The sequence below is a fragment of the Pelophylax lessonae genome (genome assembly GCF_965119305.1).
Source record: "Pelophylax lessonae genome assembly, chromosome: 1".
Lineage (NCBI taxonomy): Eukaryota > Metazoa > Chordata > Amphibia > Anura > Ranidae > Pelophylax > Pelophylax lessonae.
Window position 1 is genome coordinate 207309556 of NC_138768.1, and position 22230 is coordinate 207331785.

General features: G+C 43.0%; 2 protein-coding genes across 2 annotated transcripts in view; one reads left to right on the forward strand and one right to left on the reverse strand.

Annotated features, from left to right (window-relative positions):
- Positions 1-22230, forward strand: part of MINAR2 (membrane integral NOTCH2 associated receptor 2) — a gene marked incomplete at both ends in the record, with an annotated part of 48066 nt that overhangs the window by 17979 nt on the left and 7857 nt on the right. The window contains one exon of the mRNA XM_082243200.1: positions 2548-2790. Within this exon, the coding sequence (XP_082099326.1) occupies positions 2548-2790 (243 nt within the window). The remainder of the gene's footprint in view (positions 1-2547; positions 2791-22230) is intronic.
- Positions 17393-17884, reverse strand: LOC309544294 (small ribosomal subunit protein eS24-like). Its single transcript, XM_082243201.1, has one exon. The coding sequence runs from the start codon at positions 17848-17850 to the stop codon at positions 17467-17469; it is 384 nt and encodes a 127-aa protein (XP_082099327.1). The 5' UTR covers positions 17851-17884; the 3' UTR covers positions 17393-17466.

The window sequence follows — 22230 nt, forward strand, 5'->3', positions numbered from 1 at the left end:
ATACATCCCCCCATCTCCATACACCCTCCCCCCAGCTTCATACACCCCTCCATCTCCATACACCCCCCAGCTTCATACACCCCTCCATCTCCATACACCCCCCCAGCTTCATACACCCCTCCATCTCCATACACCCCCCCAGCTTCATACATCCCTCCATCTCCATACACCCCCGTCCCAGCTTCATAGAGCCCTCCATCTCCATACACCCCCCCAGCTTCATACATCCCTCCATCTCCATACACCCCCGTCCCAGCTTCATACAGCCCTTCATCTCCATACACCCCCCCCAGCTTCATACACCCCTCCATCTCCATACACCCCCCCAGCTTCATACACCCCTCCATCTCCATACACCTCCGCCCAGCTTCATACACCCCTCCATCTCCATACACCCCCCCAGCTTCATACACCCCTCCATCTCCATACACCCCCCCCCAGCTTCATACACCCCTCCATCTCCATACACCCCCCCTCCCCAGCTTCATACACCCCTCCATCTCCATACACCCCCTCAGCTTCATACACCTTTCAATCTCTATACACCCCCCCAGCTTCATACACCCCTCCATCTCCATACACCCCCCAGCTTCATACACCCCTCCATCTCCATGCACCCCTCCATCTCCATACACCCCCCCCCAGATTCATACACCCCTCCATCTCCATACACCCCCCCAGCTTCATACACCCCTCCATCTCCATACACCCCCCCCCCAGCTTCACACACCGCTCCATCTCCATACACCCCCCAGCTTCACACACCCCTCCATCTCCATACACCCCCCCCAGCTTCACACACCCCTCCATCTCCATACACCCCCCCAGCTTCATACACCCCTCCATCTCCATACACCCCCCCAGCTTCACACACCCCTCCATCTCCATACACCCCCCCCCCAGCTTCACACACCCCTCCATCTCCATACACCCCCCCAGCTTCACACACCCCTCCATCTCCATACACCCCCCCCAGCTTCCCACACCCCTCCATCTCCATACACCCCCCCCCCAGCTTCACACACTCCCCAGCACCATACACCCCCCCTGCAAGTTAGTAGTAGTTATAAACATCACAGACCTCAGATCAGAGCGGCGCTGTTGCAGAGAGTGAAGAGCTGCTGCCTGCCTCCTCTGTGTACAGGAAACACACAGGAAGGAGGAGGGGTGGGTTCAGTGCTCGTCTCTGCTCTGCACTGACACAGGCAGCTGGGGAGAGAGACAAGCTGCCTTGTGTGTGTAACTCGTGGGTGGCGTGCGGGAACCGCCGCAAGTATTCCGAGATTCAGCCCTGATTCGCTGGGGACCATCCCGGCGAATCAGGGATGCTTGGAAGCGGGAGGTATGGCTGTGCCCTAGGCGGCAGTGCGCCCTAAGCGGCTGCCTTGTTCGCCTAGCGGTAGCGCCGGCCCTGTTCCTGGGTCACTGAACCAGAACAACTATGCAGATAAGGAAAGTCAGAGTGAAGTCAGAGCTCCTAAACTGCATACTTAGTATAAAAGCAAGGCAAGTCGTATTTTTAGTAAAGGTCAGCAATGGCAGCCTCCATACTTTCTAAGCACATGTTTGTTTTAAATTACTCTACTTAACTAAAAATAGATTATGTTTGTCTTTATAAGAGACAAAATCATGCAGAAGTACGAGATCCAATGAAACCAACCTAACTAAACAAATATATTTGTTTTGCATTGTCAAATTACACTGGTGACTTGTCATTTTTATTGCAGGCCTCAGTTAACAGTTATCCCACTCCAGAAATACCAGTTTTTCCAACTACAGTGCCCTGCAAAGGTTGATGGTAGTGTCCCATGTTCTTGACGGATTCTCCATCATGAAGAGTAAACATTCAACTGCAGAGTTTATTTGCAAAACAAAGACATCCTCATTTTATGTGAGAAGTGGCATTTCAGACCCTAAACTGAAATATTCGCTTTCAGTTAATTCAATATCTTCAAGGTAAACCTATATAGATTTATCTAATAAAAAAGGTCTAGATTTATACTTAATAAATTCATTTTTCTATAAAAAATAAAAAAATACCCAATGCTCCCAGCAGTTCTCAGGAATTTTCCTGAAGGTTGGTGAAAACCCTGCAGGGCCTGTAGTGAAATCACTGCTGTATTGTCACTCCAAGAACTTGCCCTAGGCTGTGGCACTCCAAACACCAGGAAACACTTTTTCAGCATTCACCATTCCTAATGTTCCTCCTTGCCAGCAATCAATGCTGGTCATGTAATCCAGGATGCCTGTCTCTGGAGTAAATGACACAGAGCACCCTGTTGTATCCCTTCTCTCAGACCCAGCAGACTGAAAACCTTGGTGGGTCCTACTACATCACAGGGGCAAAGCATAGGACTTTGTGCCATGAAGGAAAAAGCTCATAAAAAGTATTCATCTTACCATTTTGAGCAGGTAATAACATTAGGTTATATCATTTTTAATTTTCATTTAATTCAAAAATCTGTTCTATGCTTTGTTTTTTATAAAGTATTTGGAATGCAGTGTATGCAGAAATAGTGAATCTTTAATTTTGTTTTTTGGACACAGAATGATAACAGCAATGTCAATGATGCAAAGCAGTCATCACAGATGGAAAGCCATATAGCAGTTGACAAAACACTGTGTGAACATTTCAACCCAGAAATTCTGAAATCCACAATTAAAAGCAATCCCCTGTACATGGATGTAGCAAACCAGGAGAAAATTATTACCACAAAAAAAAATCCATCATGGACCATTCAGGACTACGACCAACAGTCCCCAAACCCAAAACTTTCTCCGCACTTGAAGGTATGGTGTAAATTGGTACACTGTATGTTGTATTGCAGTATCTTTAAAATGCAGTACATTATGGTAAATAACTGTGTAAATAATAATGTAATAGATTACTGAGGTCTGATTTTTTTTTCATGAGCTATAAAAAGTTCATAGTTTGACTAAGGACACATTAACACTAGATCCAAGATCATAGGGAGCCAACAAAGGCAAAGGCAGGCATGTGGCCATCACCCATATCCTTCATATAGCACCTCCTATTATACATGGGTATTGGTGAACAATGCCCAACATTTTCTGTGTTTGGTAAGTGTTCAGTAGCATGTCCAGAGTGTCTATATAGCAGGGCTTGACAAATTTGCTTTGAATCTAAAAGCCAGCCAAAAAAGTTAGGAGCCAGGTTTAAACACTTAAGGACCAGGCCTATTTCTGACCTTTGTTGTTTACAAGTTAAAAATCAGTATTTTTTTGCTAGAAAATTACTTAAAACCCCCAAAAATTATATATATATTTTTTAGCAGAGACCCTAGAGAATAAAATGGAGATCTTTGCAATATTTTATATCACACCGTATTTGCGCAGCGGTCTTATAAACACAATTTATTTTGGAAAAAATACACTTTTTTGAATTAAAAAATAAGAAAACAGTAAAGTTAGCCCAATTTTTTTCTATAATATGAAAGATAATGTTACGCCGAGTAAATAGATAGCCAACGTGTCATGCTTCATAATTGTGCATGCTCGTGGAATGGCGAAAAACATTGGTAGTTAAAAATCTCCTCAGGTGACATTTTAAACATTTCTAAAGGTTACCAGTTTAGAGTTACATAGGGGGTCTAGGGCTAGAATTATTGCTCTCACTCTAAGGATAAGGGAGATACCTCACATGTGTGGTTTGAACACCGTGTACATATGTGGGTGCAACTTGCGTATGCTTTCGTTTCTGCGCACAAGCTCAGAGGGACGGGACACTTTAATTTTTTTTTATCTTTTCTTATTTATTTTTACCTTTTATTTTTTATTTTTCCCTTAAAAAAAAATTGATCACTTTAATTCCTATTTCAAGGAATGTAAACATCCCTTGTAATATAAATAAGCAGGACAGGTCCCCTTTAATGTGAGATCTGGGGACAAAAAAACTCAAATCTGACATCTACACTAAAAAACAAAAAAAAGTAATTTTTTTTTCATTAAAAAAAAAAAATGGACCCTTTAAGGCCGCTGGGAGGAAGCAACGTATGGTGTTGCTCCAGGCCTCCAAGGCCATAGAGTCGAGGAAGGGGGCCAGCTTGCCCTCACTCGACTTCCTGCCTAGGAGGGAAAAGGACTGGATCATTTTCCCTGCTACCGACGGCTTTAGTAAGCGGGGAAAATGACCGGGAAGCAACAGGAGGGGGGGGAGGCAGCTCTCCCGCCGCCCATAAAAGTGATCCACCGCTGAGACCACTTTTATGCTTAAGCGGATTTCCCACTGTTTAAAAAAAATACCGGGGTTAAGGCAGCTATCTGCTGCCATAACCCCAGTATTTAACGTCAAAATAGCAACGTAAATACACGGTGGGCGGCGGTCCGAAAGTTGTTAAGGTACCGTGGGTTGTAAGCGCCTGGGGCCAGGTAAGTAGTTTATGCCCCCTAATCCCCTTTAATTACAGCAGAGCGGCCAGCCAATAACCCAAACATAATGCTGTTACATCAGGGTTATAGGCTGGCTGAAAAAAAGGAGGTGAGAGAGAGGGGGTAAGGGGGGGGCTGGTGAGAGGGAAAAAGAGGTAACAGAGAGGGGGTAAGAGGGAGAGAGGGGGTAAGAGAGAGGGGGGTAAAAGGGAGAGGGAGGGAGGGAGAGAGAGAGAGGAGGCGTGAAAGAGAGAGAGGGGGTAGGGGTGAGGGGGGAGAGAAGGGGGAGGGAAAGAGAGAGAGGGGGGTGTAATAGGGTAAGTGTGAGAGAGAGTGAGGGGATGAGAGAGAAGGGGGGTAGGAGTGAGGGGGTGAGGGAGAGGGGGAGTAAGAGAAAAAGGATGAGGGGAAGTGAAAGAAGGTGGGGGGTAAGAGTGAGGGGGGTGAGAGAGTGGGATTAAGAGTGAGTGAATGAGGGGGGTGAGAGAGAGGAGGGATGGGAGGGTTAAAGATGGGGGTGGGTGAGAGAGAGAGAGGGGGGATAAGAGAGAGGATTGAAAGGTGTCACCACAGGTCAGAGTGTCACCAGCAGCCAAATTGCCAGTGAATCCCCAACACAGACCTCATCATGCCCCCCCCCCCTGTACCTGGGCATCACTGAGGTGTGCCCATTCAATAGGATGGCCCTGCCCCTACCCTAGTCTCTGTTAACAGAAATTAGCAGAGATAGGGCTACAATCACCTCCAGTAGAGATTAGCATGAAGTATCCCCGCACTGTAATAATTTTGTGGCCTCCATTCATCACATGCTGTTGTCCGGCTTAAGAACTTACCCACGTAAAACTTCCAGCCAATGGCGGCCCATGCTGTCCGGCATAGGAACCCGCCCAGCTAAAATTTTCAGCAAATGGCGGCCCGTGCTGTCTGGCATAAATAAGTACCCACCCAGCTGAAATTTCCAGCCAATGGTGGCCCATGCTGTCCGGCATAAGAACCCGCCCAACAGAAAACTTCCAGCCAATAGTGGCCCAATGCTCTGCCCTCCCAGCCCATAGCTGCAGGATAGGGATTTAACTCTCAGAGAGCTACAGCTGTTGTGCCTGACTTGTGGCCCAGCAGACTGCGCTCCTCTAATGATTTAGACCAACAGTGAATTTGATGACAAAAGCCAGGCGCCAGGATGCAATTTCTAGTCGCAATGATGACCTGGGGCCTAGGATTTGTCGAGCCCTGCTTTATAGCGAGTGATTTTTTTATAGCCATCTGAAATTTTTTGCTGTGAAATGCTCCAGCATTGTACCAGCATTTAGGATGTTTTACATGTTTTGCACTTATTTACACTGGAAGTGAAAATAATGAATGTGAATAACTCCAAACAAGAAAGAAAATCAACTACATGTATTAATACATTTTATTGAGCGCTTTTTTTTTTTTTTTTTTTTAAACTTTACTTTTACTGGAGCTTAAAAATGCTTAAAAACACTCATATTGTGAAAGGAGAAATTCTAATATGTCCAATTTGTAACCAATAGAAGAAAGAATGTTGCTGTAAAAAGCTATGCAATTGTATTTACCATTTTGTTAGAAATAAAAAAAAAAAAAGAGCAAGAGAAAGGACACTTTTTTCTCCTATTTTGTAGCTCTCCAGTTCCACATCTTTTTGGACAAACAGATAGGAGAACTCTATAGCTTTGGTGTTAAGGCAAAAGTTTAGCACCAGTAGGGCAGTACAGACAGCATCAGGGTAAGGGACTAGAGCATGCTATTATGAGGCCCAGCCACCTGGTAACTGCAGCTACCATACATAAAATATAGACAAGTATAGACCAGTTTAATCAATTTATGCTTGAGGTTGACATTTTTTTTTAAATTTGTGCATAAAATTCATACTGTATGTTATCTAGAGCAATAGGTTAAATTACAACCACATCACTGCTGCTCTAATATTGGAACATAAGGGAATTCATGGGTTAAAGTGGTATTAAACCCAAAACAAAAAATTGAACATATTGCAGCTTACCAATCGTTAGATGGAGTGGCTGCATTTGTTTTCTTTTTTAGGCTTTTTCCCTCTGTTTTCAGATGGTGATCTGGCCAGTAACACACCTCCTGTTTTTGAGTGCCCTGCTAGATGTACTAGCAGATCTAGATACACTAACAAATTGAAGTCAAATTTCAGCTCACACTTTATAAGCAGTAACAGCAAACAGTTTTTCCCTTTTGGGATAACAGTTTTACATAAACAAAAGTTAAAGTGATTGTAAAGCTTTCATTTATTTTTCATTAAAACAATAAACATATTATACGCACCACTTCTGTGCAGTGGTTTTGCACAGGGCAGCCCAGATCCTCCTCTTCTCGAGTCCCATGCTGGCACTCCTGCCTCCTCCCTGCTGTCCGGTGCCCCCACAGCAAGCAGATTGCTATGGGGGCACCCGAGCCAAGCCACTGCTCTGTGTGTCTATTCACACATGGAGCCACAATTCAGTTTTGCACCCTTCGTCTCCTGATTGGCTCACTGGCTGTGATTGACAGCAGCAAGAGCCATTGGCTCCCGCTGCTGCCAATAGCCAGTCAGGAGTGTGAGTCCCCGGAGAGGCAAGGCTCCTGTGGACATTGCTGTATGAAGAGGGGGGCTTGGGTAAGTATTAGGGGGGCTGCTGCACACAGAAGTTTTTTTTACCTTCATGCATTGAATGCATGCAGGTAAAAACCTTGTGCCTTTACAACCACTTCAATCATTGTAAGCACCCCTGCTAGAGTTAAATGATTAGGCTCATCCCTGTAACTGATACATTCTGCTGGAGAGCTTCTTCTTTTGAAAAACAACAAACTTACTTGCTGGATCGCCAGGTAAAAAAATTAACTATAAAAAGGAAGCTTAACAAGGTAAATGAATGCAGCCATCACATCTAAGAAAGATTAAACTATGGTATATTAAATGTTTGCTTTTGAGTTTAATACTGCCTTAAGTGTTGTGGGGATTTAGCTTGGTGGTTTATGGGCGGGTATGGATGACCCATTGGGGGGGTGCGTTTACACAGGGAGATAGCCGAGAAGTGGTTGCAAACAACAGTTTGGTTTATTCTTGCAATTTACTTCACAATAAATGTAAGCCTCAAAAACATCAAAATAAAAATAAAACACAAAATAAATCCTTGCCACTGTGGGCGGCTACCTTCTCACATACAGGAACCTACCTACGGAAGTCTGTCTCCAACCTACTGTTGGGCAGACTTTGCTGATCCTACAGCAGACCATCAATAGTCCATTTATTTTCTTCACATAGAACATGTCCCTTTTCTCTTCACATAGAGGACATTCCTTTGCTTGTCTCTTCACATAGCAAACAGTTCATTTATTTCTTTTCACATTGAAATAGTCCAAGACCTCACCTTGAGTAGTCTTCAGTCTTAATTAATTTCCCCTTCACACAGGAAATGTCCATTGGTTTCTTTTCACCTAGAAACGATCCAAGACCTCACCTTGAGTAGTCTTCACACTTGTTACCCCCCTCAGCGCACATCGCTTTAGGAGGTCTTCCCCATGCTCACACAGCTTCAGGGGGCATCCCTTCTCCCATGCCCACACGGTGTCGGGAGGCACACATCTGACTTCCTCCTCTCCCCAGCTTCACACAGCGTCAGGAGGCAGCAATCCATAGACTTCCTTTGGACAATTTATAGAGGCCTTAATTTCCTCATTCTGAACAGCTGAAGTCTGTTCACCGTCCTTAGACAGTTCTGGCTACCTTTGCAGCCGACACCCTATAGTAATTGGTGAATTTTCTAAACCAGGTGGAAATGTATCTCCTGTCTGTGACTACATCCACAGATTTATCTGACTTCCTGTCACAGTGTATACAGTATTACCTTTTTTGCAAGCATAATTTGTTCCAGCAGCATGCTTGTAATCCAAAACACTCGTATATCAAAGCACATTTTCCCATAAGAAATAATGGAAACTCAGATGATTCGTTCCACAACCATTTATTGGTATAAATAAAGATATGCTGCTATCATATCTAAAGTACAGAACTGTAAAGTATAAGCATGCCATCCCCTCTGTTAAATAACATTTTGTGTTCCTGCGCCTATACTGTATATAAAATATGCTGATTTCAACTGTATCAGAGTGTCTCCCGGCACTCACGTGACTCCTCGGGTCTCTCTGCTTTTCTCCTCCCCTCCTCCCCAGATGACGTCAGCGGGAGTGCTCGGCCCCACCCGCTGGGGGAAGCAGAGAGACAAGGAGTCACATAAGCGCCGGGAGACACTCTGATACAGTAGAAATCAGCATCTTTTATATACAGTACAGGCACAGGGACACATAGTGGTATGTAACAGAGGGGATGGCATGCTTATACTGTACTAATTTAATTTAGCATTGCTAAACCACTTTAACAATGTGAGTCTAACACTGCTCGTTTATCAAGACAGCGCTCGCATAACAAGGCAAAACTTTTAAAAAAGCGCTGCTCGTCTTTCAAAACGCTCATAAACCAGGTTACTCGCGAACTAAGGTATTACTGTATAGTCAAAACTTAAGAAAAAAAATAAATATTGGCATCAGTAGAGTAATGAACCAGGTTAGCCATTGATTAATGCATAAAGTTTGGAGTTAGTTTGTGTATAAATATGTTGATTTCAGAACAATTTTCAGAAATGTATAAAGCCTGGAGAAGGGATATCATTTATCCTGAAAGTGTGCATCTCTAATAGCTTATGTTAGCTAAAAAACTTTCGGCATTACAAAAAATTGGATAGAGTAGTGATAGGTTAAAACCTCTATCAGCATATTTATTGCTGCCTGCTTTCCACTGGGGAAATTGCCCTTTGCTTGCTGTCCTAGAGACACCAAAAGAAACCAGAGCTGATAATTCATAAGACTTTGTATACAACATAAATAGTGATGGACAAACATGTGAGGGGACGGTTCGGGAACGGTTCGCCCAAACTCGCTCCAATGTTCGCGAACCGCGGGTTCGCGGCCGGTCCCATTCATTTTAATGGCAGGCGAACATGAAAAACCTCAAGGCTATATTTGAAGCCACAAAATACTTACTAGCTGTGCACACATAGTCCCACAACATGGACACTGACATACCAGAAGTATTAAGCGAATCTGCGATCGACAAGCATTCTTTTTTTATTTTTTTAAAACTGAAAATTTAAATAAAAATTTAAATTTCGTCAATTCAGAAGCGCATGAAGGCCGTGGAGGAGAGGCAATGCCAGGCTATGAAGGGGGTGCAGGCGATGATCCTCCTATTGGAAAAGTTGCTATCAATTAATTTATTTTTTTTATAAGTTATATAAATCGTTTATACAGTTATAACGTGTATCTTGTTTTTTGTAATATTGCTCGGTTTTGGTGTAATAGCTCAGCCTAAATCAGCCAGAACTGACAGCAGCTGCTAAATACATGTCAAATACATATAGGGTCCATTTACACGTCTGTAAAATGGGTCCACATCCTTTTCAAAATTTAGCGGAACATTTACAGATCCATTGATTTTCAATTCCAGTCTGAAAAATTAGGCATTCACAGGATAAAGAAGTAAGTGTCGGCCATTACAGGCCCCAAAAATTAGCCGACAGGCGTTCACCTGACAGCAAAGAACTTTGTATTCTGTGGCTGGAGGTACATTAGGCATTGACAGGATACAGAAGTAAGTGTCGGCCATTACAGGCACCAAAAATTAGCCGACAGGCGTTCAGCTGACAGCAAAGAACTTTGTATTCTGTGGCTGGAGGTAAATTAGGCATTGACAGGATACAGAAGTAAGTGTCGGCCATTACAGGTCCCAAAAATTAGCCGACAGGCGTTCACCTGACAGCAAAGAACTTTGTATTCTGTGGCTGGAGGTACATTAGGCATTGACAGGATACAGAAGTAAGTGTCGGCCATTACAGGCCCCAAAAATTAGCCGGCAGGCATTCAGCTGATAGCAAAGAACTTTGTACTCTGTGGCTGGAGGTACATTAGGCATTGACAGGATACAGAAGTAAGAGTCGGCCATTACAGGCCCCAAAAATTAGTCGACAGGCGGTAACCTGACAGCAAAAAACTTTGTATTCTGTGGCTGGAGGTACACTAGGCATTCACAGGATACAGAAGTAAGTGTCGGCCATTACAGGCCCCAAAAATTAGCCGACAATCGGTCACCTAACAGCAAAGAATTTTTTTGTTCTGTGGCTGGAGGTACATTAGGCATTCACAGGATACAGAAGTAAGTGTCGGCCATTACAGGCCCTAGAAATTAGCCGACAGACGTGCACCTGATAGCAAAGAACTTTGTATTCTGTGGCTGGAGGTACATTAGGCATTCACAGGATACAGACATAAGTGTCGGCCATTACAGGCCCCAAAAATTAGCCGACAGGCGGTCACCTGACGGCAAAGAACTTTGTATTCTGTGGCTGGAGGTACATTAGGCATTCACAGGATACAGACGTAAGTGTCGGCCATTACAGGCTCCAAAAATTAGCCGACAGGCGTTCATCTGACAGCAAAGAACTTTGTATTCTGTGGCTGTAGGTACATTAGCCATTCACAGAATACAGAAGTAAGTGTTGGCCATTACAGGCCCCAAAAATTAGCCGACAGGCATTCAGCTGACAGCAAAGAACTTTGTATTCTGTGGCAAGAGGTACATCAGGCATTGACAGGATACAGAAGTAAGTGTCGGCCATTACAGGTCCCAAAAATTAGCTGACAGGCATGCACCTGACAGCAAAGAACTTTGTATTCTGTGGCTGGAGGTACATTAGGCATTCAAAGTATACAGTAATAAGTGTTGGCCATTAGGGATGATCGAACGGTTCGGGTCCACCATCGGTTCGGCCCGAACATTGGGTGTTCGAGGTTCGGCCGAATTTAGAACTTTTTGCCCAAAAAGTTCGGAATTCGGCAACCAGAACCGCCCAAAATGCAATGCTTCAGGAAATGGGCTTTAAAAGCCCGTGATTGGACCAGAACCATTAGCAAAAGCCAATTGAGGGGGCAGAAGAATGCTAGGAATGTGATTGGAGTGACTAGGGGGTCCCTAGACCAATCATTAGTGAATACGCCCCCCAGTATATAAGATCGCCCCCGCCATATTCCCAGCATTGTTATAATGGACATGGAAGAGAGTGGAAGCAGTTCTGTTAATTTTACTTTAAAAGTGTCATTTAGCTATTTTTAGTGTGAGGAAAGGGATATCTAGTGTAGTTAGAGTGCTCCTTTACACTTAAGTTAGCTTCAAAAATTTAGTTTCTGTAGGGAAAGTGTTAAGTGTCAGGGGACCGTAGTGTAGTGTAGGGTTAACTGACAGTGACTGCTATGGCAGGGTGACAAAACCCTTCCATAGCAGGGTGACCGCTATAGAGAAATGATCATTTCTCTGCTTCGGAACAGGAATGTGGCTTCTCACCAGCAAGCATTTTTTAATGCTGCAGGGGCTGCCACTGCCAGTGCTTTTTTGAGGACATGTTTGATGTCAGACATGACATCTGAATATGTGTATAGGGGGTATATATAGACATATATGTCTGAATATATACCCCTAGACATATATAGGTGTGATAGTAGCAGAAATAAATGCTTGCGCTAATGAAATCATTTACAGTAATATATTTCTGCTACTATCACACCTATATATGTCTAGGGGTATATATTCAGACATATATGCCTATATATACCCCCTATACACATGTTCAGATGTTTTGCCTGCCTCAAAAGAACCCCAAAAAATGCCAAAAAAACGCTAGTGTCAAAAAAAAAAATGCCCAGGTGTGTTTTTGCTGGCATTTTTTGGGGGGTTTTGGAGGCAGGCAAAACATCAGAACTTGTGCACAGTACCACTATACACAAGTTCAGATGTTTTGCCTGCCTCAAAAGAACCCCAAAAAATGCCAAAAAAAACGCTAGCGTTAAAAAAAAAATGCCCAGGTGTGTTTTTGCTGGCATTTTTTGGGGGGTTTTGGAGGCAGGCAAAACATCAGAACTTGTGCACAGTACCACTATACACAAGTTCAGATGTTTTTCCTGACTGCAAAGAACCCAAAAAAATGCCTGCTATTAAACCGGCAAGGTGTTACAGCAGAGAAGCCATATTCCTGTGCTTAAAGTTTTCTAATACAAACGATCTTTTTTTTTATGGTTCTGGACATGCTACAGAGCTGAAACTTCACAGGTACACCTTTTAGACCCCCCAGACACAAAATCACACAAAAAAAGTTCTTAAAAATTGTCATTTTTGATAAAAAAGCCAATTATTGAAAAATTAAAAAAAAAAAAAAAAAAAAAAAGAGATTTTTTGATTTTTACTTTGGATTTAGTATCTGGGGGGTCTAAAAAGTGTACATGTGAAGTTTCAGCTCTGTAGCATGTCCAGAACCCCCCAAAAATTAGCATTTTCTTATAATTTTTATTAGAACAGGAATACGGCTTCTCTACGGCGCTTTTTCTTGCATTTATCGGGCATTTTTGGAGGCAGGCATGACTTTTTTTGGATTTAGTGTCTGGGGGGTCTAAAAAGTGTACCTGTGAAGTTTCAGCTCTGTAGCATGTCCAGAACCAGAAAAAAAGATAATTTTTCAGTAGAGCAGGGATGGTGGGACCCCTCTTTTACACTTATATGATCTTTTTTTGGGGTTCTGGACATGCTACAGAGCTGAAACTTCACAGGTACACCTTTTAGACCCCCCAGACACAAAATCACACAAAAAAAGTTCTTAAAAATTGTCATTTTTGATAAAAAAGCCAATTATTGAAAAATTAAAAAAAAAAAAAAAAAAAAAAAAAAAAGAGATTTTTTGATTTTTACTTTGGATTTAGTATCTGGGGGGTCTAAAAGGTGTGCATGTGAAGTTTCAGGTCTGTAGCATGTCCAGAACCAGAAAAACAAAGATCGTTTGTATTAGAAAACTTTAAGCACAGGAATATGGCTTCTCTGCTGTAACACCTTGCCGGTTTAATAGCAGGCATTTTTTTGGGTTCTTTGCAGTCAGGAAAAACATCTGAACTTGTGTATAGTGGTACTGTGCACAAGTTCTGATGTTTTGCCTGCCTCCAAAACCCCCCAAAAAATGCCAGCAAAAACACACCTGGGCATTTTTTTTTTGACGCTAGCGTTTTTTTTGGCATTTTTTGGGGTTCTTTTGAGGCAGGCAAAACATCTGAACATGTGTATAGGGTGTATATATAGGCATATATGTCTGAATATATACCCCGAGACATATATAGGTGTGATAGTAGCAGAAATATATTACTGTAAATGATTTCATTAGCGCAAGCATTTATTTCTGCTACTATCACACCTATATATGTCTAGGGGTATATATTCAGACATATATGTCTATATATCCCCCCTATACACATGTTCAGATGTTTTGCCTGCCTCAAAAGAACCCCAAAAAATGCCAAAAAAAAACGCTAGCGTCAAAAAAAAAAATGCCCAGGTGTGTTTTTGCTGGCATTTTTTGGGGAATTTTGGAGGCAGGCAAAACATCAGAACTTGTGCACAGTACTACTATACACAAGTTCAGATGTTTTTCCTGACTGCAAAGAACCCAAAAAAATGCCTGCTATTAAACCGGCAAGGTGTTACAGCAGAGAAGCCATATTCCTGTGCTTAAAGTTTTCTAATACAAACGATCTTTTTTTTCTGGTTCTGGACATGCTACAGAGCTGAAACTTCACATGCACACCTTTTAGACCCCCCAGATACTAAATCCAAAGTAAAAATCAAAAAATCTCTTTTTTTTTTTTTTTCTTTAATTTTTCAATAATTGGCTTTTTTATCAAAAAATGACAATTTTTAAGAACTTTTTTTGTGTGATTTTGTGTCTGGGGGGTCTAAAAGGTGTACCTGTGAAGTTTCAGCTCTGTAGCATGTCCAGAACCCCAAAAAAAGATCATATAAGTGTAAAAGAGGGGTCCCACCATCCCTGCTCTACTGAAAAATTATCTTTTTTTCTGGTTCTGGACATGCTACAGAGCTGAAACTTCACAGGTACACTTTTTAGACCCCCCAGACACTAAATCCAAAAAAAGTCATGCCTGCCTCCAAAAATGCCCGATAAATGCAAGAAAAAGCGCCGTAGAGAAGCCGTATTCCTGTTCTAATAAAAATTATAAGAAAATGCTAATTTTTGGGGGGTTCTGGACATGCTACAGACCTGAAACTTCACATGCACACCTTTTAGACCCCCCAGATACTAAATCCAAAGTAAAAATCAAAAAATCTCTTTTTTTTTTTTTTTTTTTTTAATTTTTCAATAATTGGCTTTTTTATCAAAAATGACAATTTTTAAGAACTTTTTTTGTGTGATTTTGTGTCTGGGGGGTCTAAAAGGTGTACCTGTGAAGTTTCAGCTCTGTAGCATGTCCAGAACCAGAAAAAAAGATCATATAGGTGTTAAAGTTAAAGGAGGCTCCCGAACCACATCCCTGTTCTACTGAAAAATTATCTTTTTTTTTTTCATGGTTCTGGACATGCTACAGAGCTGAAACTTCACATGCACACCTTTTAGACCCCCCAGATACTAAATCCAAAGTAAAAATCAAAAAAATCTCTTTTTTTTTTTTTTTTTTAATTTTTCAATAATTGGCTTTTTTATCAAAAATGACAATTTTTAAGAACTTTTTTTTGTGTGATTAATAGTCCCTGGGGCATGACCCAGAACCCTAGGCACTTTTTAGGGGCATTTATTGGGTTTTAGGGCTTAAAAATGGTGTTTTTTGATTACAGAAGTTCGGGTCCCATTGATTTCAAAGGGGTTCTGAAATCCGAACCGAACTTTCGTGAAGTTCGGGTGTTCTGGTCGAACCGAACTTTTCAAAAGTTCGATCATCCCTATTGGCCATTACAGACCCAAACATTTGCCCACAGGGGTCACCTGACAGCAAAGAACGTTGTATTCTGTGGCTGGAGGTACATTAGGCATTCACAGGATAAATAAGTGTCGGCCATTACAGGCCCAAAAAATTAGGCATTCAACGGACATGAAAGGCCTTTTATGCTGCTGTATTTACCTAAGACAGGGACCATGAATTGTTATGGGTGGTGGTGGATATTTGTGGCCTGTCATGAGGAATTTGAATCAAACATGGTCTACTGGTCACATGTGTTGAATTCCTCCGAGATCCACGCCTCATTCATTTTTATAAATGTGAGGAAGTCAGCACTGTCGTGAGCTAGGCGAGTGGGTTTATCGATCATGATCCCTCCTGCTGCGCTGAACGTCCTTTCGGACAGGACATTGGATGAGGGGCAAGCCAACAGTTCCATTGCAAATTCTGCAAGCTCTGGCCAGAGGTCAAGCCTGCCCATCCAGTATTCCAGGGGTTCATCACTTCTCAGAGCGTCCACATCGATGTTCCCTGATGCTGGATCCGGAGGACAGCTGTCGATGGGTCGCTGAAAGAATGATCGCATATCAGAAGTGACCAACACATCTTCAAACCTTTTTGCAGGCACTGTTGGATTGGTACCCGCAACTGTTTCTCTGTAAGTGGAAATTACTGCCAGCGCACGCAAAAGCAGAATGCAGCATTTCTCGAAGCAAGGCCTGGAAGTGCTGCATTCTGACAGCCCTCTGTGATGGTGGTAACATTTGCGCCATTTTTGTTTGTACAAGGGGTCTAAGTAGGTTGCCACCCAGTACTGGTCCTTGCCCTTTATTCTTTTTATACAGGGGTCCCTCTTAAAACACTGGAGCATGAAGGCCCCCATTTGCACTAAACTGGAAGCGGTGTAGTGGCCTGGCTCCTGTTCATCATCCAGGATAATGTCCTCCTCCCCCATCCACTGACAACACCAGGGATCCCAGAAAGGTTCTAAAGCATGCTCTTCTTGCTCCTCCTCATCCGCCCGGCACCATCCTCCTCTGACTCCTCTTCAGACTCCTGTTGTTGACTTGTCTCAGATGGAGGAGCCCCCCCTTGGAATTCATCCAGCATTGCGACTTCTTCATCTACCTGCTCCTGCTTCTCGACGGCTTGATCAATGACATGACGCAATGCACAATCCAGAAAGAAGGCATAAGGTACGATGTCACTGATGGCACCCTGGCTGCGACTGACCAGTTTAGTGATCTCATCAAATGGCCACAGAAGTCTGCATGCGTCGCTCATGAGCAGCCACTGGTGCTGTGAAAAAAAACCAAGCTCCCCAGAACCTGTCCTGCCGCAGAGTTCGTACAGGTAGTCGTTAACTGCATGTTTCTGCTGGAGCAGCCTATCAAGCATATACAAGGTTGAGTTCCTTTGTGTCGGGCAGTCACAAATGACGTCTGACGGGCAGGTTGTGTCCCCGCTGAATGTCAGGCTTCTGAAATGGCCCTGGATTTTCCTGACCTGCCGCAAAACGTCGTGGACCCCAGGGTATTTGACAACGAATCGCCGCACAACCAAGTTCAGGACGTGTGCCATGCATGGCACGTGTGTAATTTTGCCGTGTTTCAGCGTGCTCAGCAGATTGGCACCGTTGTCGCACACCACTTTACCAACTGTCAAATTGAGCGGTGTTAGTCACTGATCTACCTGTGAACGCAAAGCAGAAAGGAGTGCAGGACCAGTGTGGCTCTTGGCTTCCAGGCACAATAGGCACAGCACAGCATGGCAACTTCTCACCTGGCATGTCGAATAGGTTCTGGGGATCTTGGGCGGCGCAGCGGAAGAGACGGTAGCAGAGGAAAAGGAGGAGTCAGCCGAGGAGGAGAGGGAGGATGGAGTAGGAGGAGGAGAAGAAGAGGCAGGCCTGCATGCAATCCGTGGCGGTAAAACCAAATATACACAGGTGCCACAGGTTACATGCTTGACGGCCGTCAGAAGGTTCATCCAGTGGGCAGTAAAAGTTATTTACCTTCCCTGCCCATGTTTGCTAGACCACGTGTCTGTGGTCGGATGTATCTTGGCACCGACACTGTGTGCCAGAGATACATTCACTTGTCACTGAATATGGCCATATAGCTCTGGGATGCCCTTCTGCGAGAAATATTTCCTTCCTGGGACCTTCCAATTTTTATAATTTTAATTACAAGATCCTGGAATAAAGTACAATCTTCTGATAGTTCATCTTGGGATGCTTTAGTCCTTCTTTTTACCAGCACCCACGCTTGCTTTGGCTGTGCCCCTGACTTTCTTCATTCTGTTTTTCCTTTCTTTATGCTGTTTTCTAGAAGTCTTTTTCTTCTCATATAAGCCATGCCTGGCAAGTCTGTGTTTGGGCTCGTTTTTCTTTGCATAGTCTAGGGAATCGTAGATCGTTTTGCCACCTCCAAAGTGAGTCCTAAAGCCAAATACAAAGATCACATCTGGGGTAGTCTTGTACATTTTGGTCAGCTTCTCCCTGATTTCAGTCTTGGGGACAGTGGCTTTTCCAGGATGAAGGACATCTATGACCATCTGCTTCCTCTGAAGCAGTCTGTTGGTCATAAACTTGCTAGTTGTAATAGTGACGCTGTCGTTCATCTTGCCACAATCTCTCTCAGGGGCGAAGGAAAGAAAAACCTTCCTGGGACCTTCCATTGTGGTGTTTCAATGGTTACAAATTTTCGAAAGGCCTCCGAGTCCACCAGTTTATATGGCAGTAGTTGGCTCCGACAAGCCAGCGGTCAACCGTTGGGCAAGAGGGTTATCCGGCATCATCATTTTTTTTACGCTCGAACATTTGGGCCATGGAAGCCTGCCTTTTTCCAGAAAAACGTGAGGACGGCATGATGGAAGGTGGAGTGGAGGACAATTGTGAGGATATAGGAGAAGGAGAAGAGGCTGGACGGTGAGAGCCTGGAGTGTGGCTTTGCGGGTTCTGATGCTGTTGCTCCCACTGGGCTCAGTGATGGGAGTCCAGGTGCCTTCTTAAGGCAGTCATCCCTAGGTGAGTGTTGGGCTTACCACGACTTATGCGTTGACTGCAAAGGCTGCAGATGGCAACACTATTGTCAGCAGCGGACACGTTAAAAAAAGCCCACACTGCCGAGCCCTGTGCCGGCGTCCTGGGAGCGCCAGAGGTGACCGTACATGGTTGGTGGCTCGCTCCTGATACATTACCAGTCTGGTTTGTCTCTCCTGTGCAATGTAAGTTTGGCCTGATTCTCCTCCCTATCTGCTGGTCCATCTCTCTCTCTGAACTCCCCTCCTCTTCCTCTCTTGTGGGCACCCACGTGACGTCCATAGACACATCATCATCAACGTCACCTTTCCCACCACTAACATTAGAGATCTCGGAGTAGGAGCAACAGCGGGGACCATCCTCCTTGGACTAATCTGGGTACTGGCATCAGACTGCTGAGTGACGGCTATTGCTACCTCCTCTTCCTGATCCGATGCCAAGAATGGCTGTGCATCGCAAATGTCTTGTAATGGATCGGAAAATAATTCCTGTGACCCACGCAGGGGGTATATGGTGGTGGTGGTGGTGGTGTCTTTGGGGGTGCACACAGCAGAGAGTGAAGAGGGTGCAGATAGAGAGGATGAGGAGGGTGCAGAAGAGGAAGGCTGAGTGAGCCACTCAACCAAGCCTGGTGCGTCCTTTGATGTAATCGAACGCACCTTCTGCAACTTCCCACTTTCGCTCCGGCCTGGTGCTCCTGCCGTACCCCTACCACCCCTGCGGAAGGGCCTGCCTCTTCCTCTGCCTGTCATTTTTTAAATGACCCTGTGACAAAAGTCTCTAGAGAAGCGCAGTATATGTGGAAGAAGGTTTATAACACCCCGCTCCAATCTGTTATTTTGGGGGGCTGCTGGTCTATCACACCAGTTTTAAAAAAAAAATTCCAGTAACTTTTGTCACTGTGTGTAGCAGAGGTAGCGCAGCGAAAGAGGAGAAATATCTGCAGTATGCAAATACACTATTATAAAAAATAGTATATTGTTATATAACACCCCGCTTCAATCTGTCGTTTTGGGGGGCCACTGGTCTATCACACCAGTTATAAAAAAAATTTCCAGTAACTTTTGTCACTGTGTGTAGCAGAGGTAGCGCAGCGAAAGAGGCAAAATTTCTGCAGTACCCAAATGCAATTCAATCTGTCGTTTTGGGGGGCCACTGGTATATCACACCAGTTACTGTATATACTTTTTTTCCAGTAACGTTTGTCACTGTGTGTAGCAGAGGGAGCGCAGCAAAACAGAAAAAAAAATTCTGTAGTACCCAAGTACCCAAAATAGTATCACTGCAGAACCGCTCACCAGTCCCAATGCTGTACAATACAAATCCACTAATGTATGCTTTCTATATTAGAAAGTATATTATAAGTGTATTACACCTCTATATACTGCACACCAAACAATAGTACACTGACAAAAGGCAGAATGTAAAATGGCAGCCAGAACAGGTCTATTTATAAGGTAGGGGGGTATGTCCATGTGCTGAAATGTCTCAATTGGCTGTCCTGTACCACCTGATGGATGTGTCAGGGGTCAAAGTTCTTCACAATGTAAAAGAATATGGTGGTCGTGAACATCGCCATATGTTCGCATGTTCGGCGAATAGCGAACGAGCAAAGTTCGCCGTGGACCGACCGCTGGGCGAACCGCAAGGCCATCTCTAAACATAAAGCACAACTCAAAAACTTGGGAAAGGCATGACTGAAATCTTCACACTTCACAGTTGTCCAGTATAAACCTAATCAGTTAATCAGGTATGGCACCTGTCTGATAGATGTTTAATGAATAATGCAGTAGTCAGTACTAGGGATGATCGAACTTTTGAAAAGTTCGGTTCGACCAGAACACCCGAACTTCACGAAAGTTCGGTTCGGATTTCAGAACCCCATTGAAATCAATGGGACCCGAACTTCTGTAATCAAAAAACACCATTTTTAAGCCCTAAAACCCAATAAATGCCCCTAAAAAGTGCCTAGGGTTCTGGGTCATGCCCCAGGGACTATTAATCACACAAAAAAAAGTTCTTAAAAATTGTCATTTTTGATAAAAAAGCCAATTATTGAAAAATTAAAAAAAAAAAAAAAAGAGATTTTTTTGATTTTTACTTTGGATTTAGTATCTGGGGGGTCTAAAAGGTGTGCATGTGAAGTTTCAGCTCTGTAGCATGTCCAGAACCATGAAAAAAAAAAAGATAATTTTTCAGTAGAACAGGGATGTGGTTCGGGAGCCTCCTTTAACTTTAACACCTATATGATCTTTTTTTCTGGTTCTGGACATGCTACAGAGCTGAAACTTCACAGGTACACCTTTTAGACCCCCCAGACACAAAATCACACAAAAAAAGTTCTTAAAAATTGTCATTTTTGATAAAAAAGCCAATTATTGAAAAATTAAAAAAAAAAAAAAAAAAAAGAGATTTTTTGATTTTTACTTTGGATTTAGTATCTGGGGGGTCTAAAAGGTGTGCATGTGAAGTTTCAGGTCTGTAGCATGTCCAGAACCCCCCAAAAATTAGCATTTTCTTATAATTTTTATTAGAACAGGAATACGGCTTCTCTACGGCGCTTTTTCTTGCATTTATCGGGCATTTTTGGAGGCAGGCATGACTTTTTTTGGATTTAGTGTCTGGGGGGTCTAAAAAGTGTACCTGTGAAGTTTCAGCTCTGTAGCATGTCCAGAACCAGAAAAAAAGATAATTTTTCAGTAGAGCAGGGATGGTGGGACCCCTCTTTTACACTTATATGATCTTTTTTTGGGGTTCTGGACATGCTACAGAGCTGAAACTTCACAGGTACACCTTTTAGACCCCCCAGACACAAAATCACACAAAAAAAGTTCTTAAAAATTGTCATTTTTGATAAAAAAGCCAATTATTGAAAAATTAAAGAAAAAAAAAAAAAAAGAGATTTTTTGATTTTTACTTTGGATTTAGTATCTGGGGGGTCTAAAAGGTGTGCATGTGAAGTTTCAGCTCTGTAGCATGTCCAGAACCAGAAAAAAAAGATTGTTTGTATTAGAAAACTTTAAGCACAGGAATATGGCTTCTCTGCTGTAACACCTTGCCGGTTTAATAGCAGGCATTTTTTTGGGTTCTTTGCAGTCAGGAAAAACATCTGAACTTGTGTATAGTAGTACTGTGCACAAGTTCTGATGTTTTGCCTGCCTCCAAAATTCCCCAAAAAATGCCAGCAAAAACACACCTGGGCATTTTTTTTTTTGACGCTAGCGTTTTTTTTGGCATTTTTTGGGGTTCTTTTGAGGCAGGCAAAACATCTGAACATGTGTATAGGGGGGATATATAGACATATATGTCTGAATATATACCCCTAGACATATATAGGTGTGATAGTAGCAGAAATAAATGCTTGCGCTAATGAAATCATTTACAGTAATATATTTCTGCTACTATCACACCTATATATGTCTCGGGGTATATATTCAGACATATATGCCTATATATACACCCTATACACATGTTCAGATGTTTTGCCTGCCTCAAAAGAACCCCAAAAAATGCCAAAAAAAACGCTAGCGTCAAAAAAAAAATGCCCAGGTGTGTTTTTGCTGGCATTTTTTGGGGGGTTTTGGAGGCAGGCAAAACATCAGAACTTGTGCACAGTACCACTATACACAAGTTCAGATGTTTTTCCTGACTGCAAAGAACCCAAAAAAATGCCTGCTATTAAACCGGCAAGGTGTTACAGCAGAGAAGCCATATTCCTGTGCTTAAAGTTTTCTAATACAAACGATCTTTGTTTTTCTGGTTCTGGACATGCTACAGACCTGAAACTTCACATGCACACCTTTTAGACCCCCCAGATACTAAATCCAAAGTAAAAATCAAAAAATCTCTTTTTTTTTTTTTTTTTTTTTTTTTTTTAATTTTTCAATAATTGGCTTTTTTATCAAAAATGACAATTTTTAAGAACTTTTTTTGTGTGATTTTGTGTCTGGGGGGTCTAA

Bases quoted from the DNA above. Each gene is read 5' to 3' on its own strand.
- LOC309544294 (XM_082243201.1), bottom strand. From the start codon at position 17,850: ATGAACGACAGCGTCACTATTACAACTAGCAAGTTTATGACCAACAGA.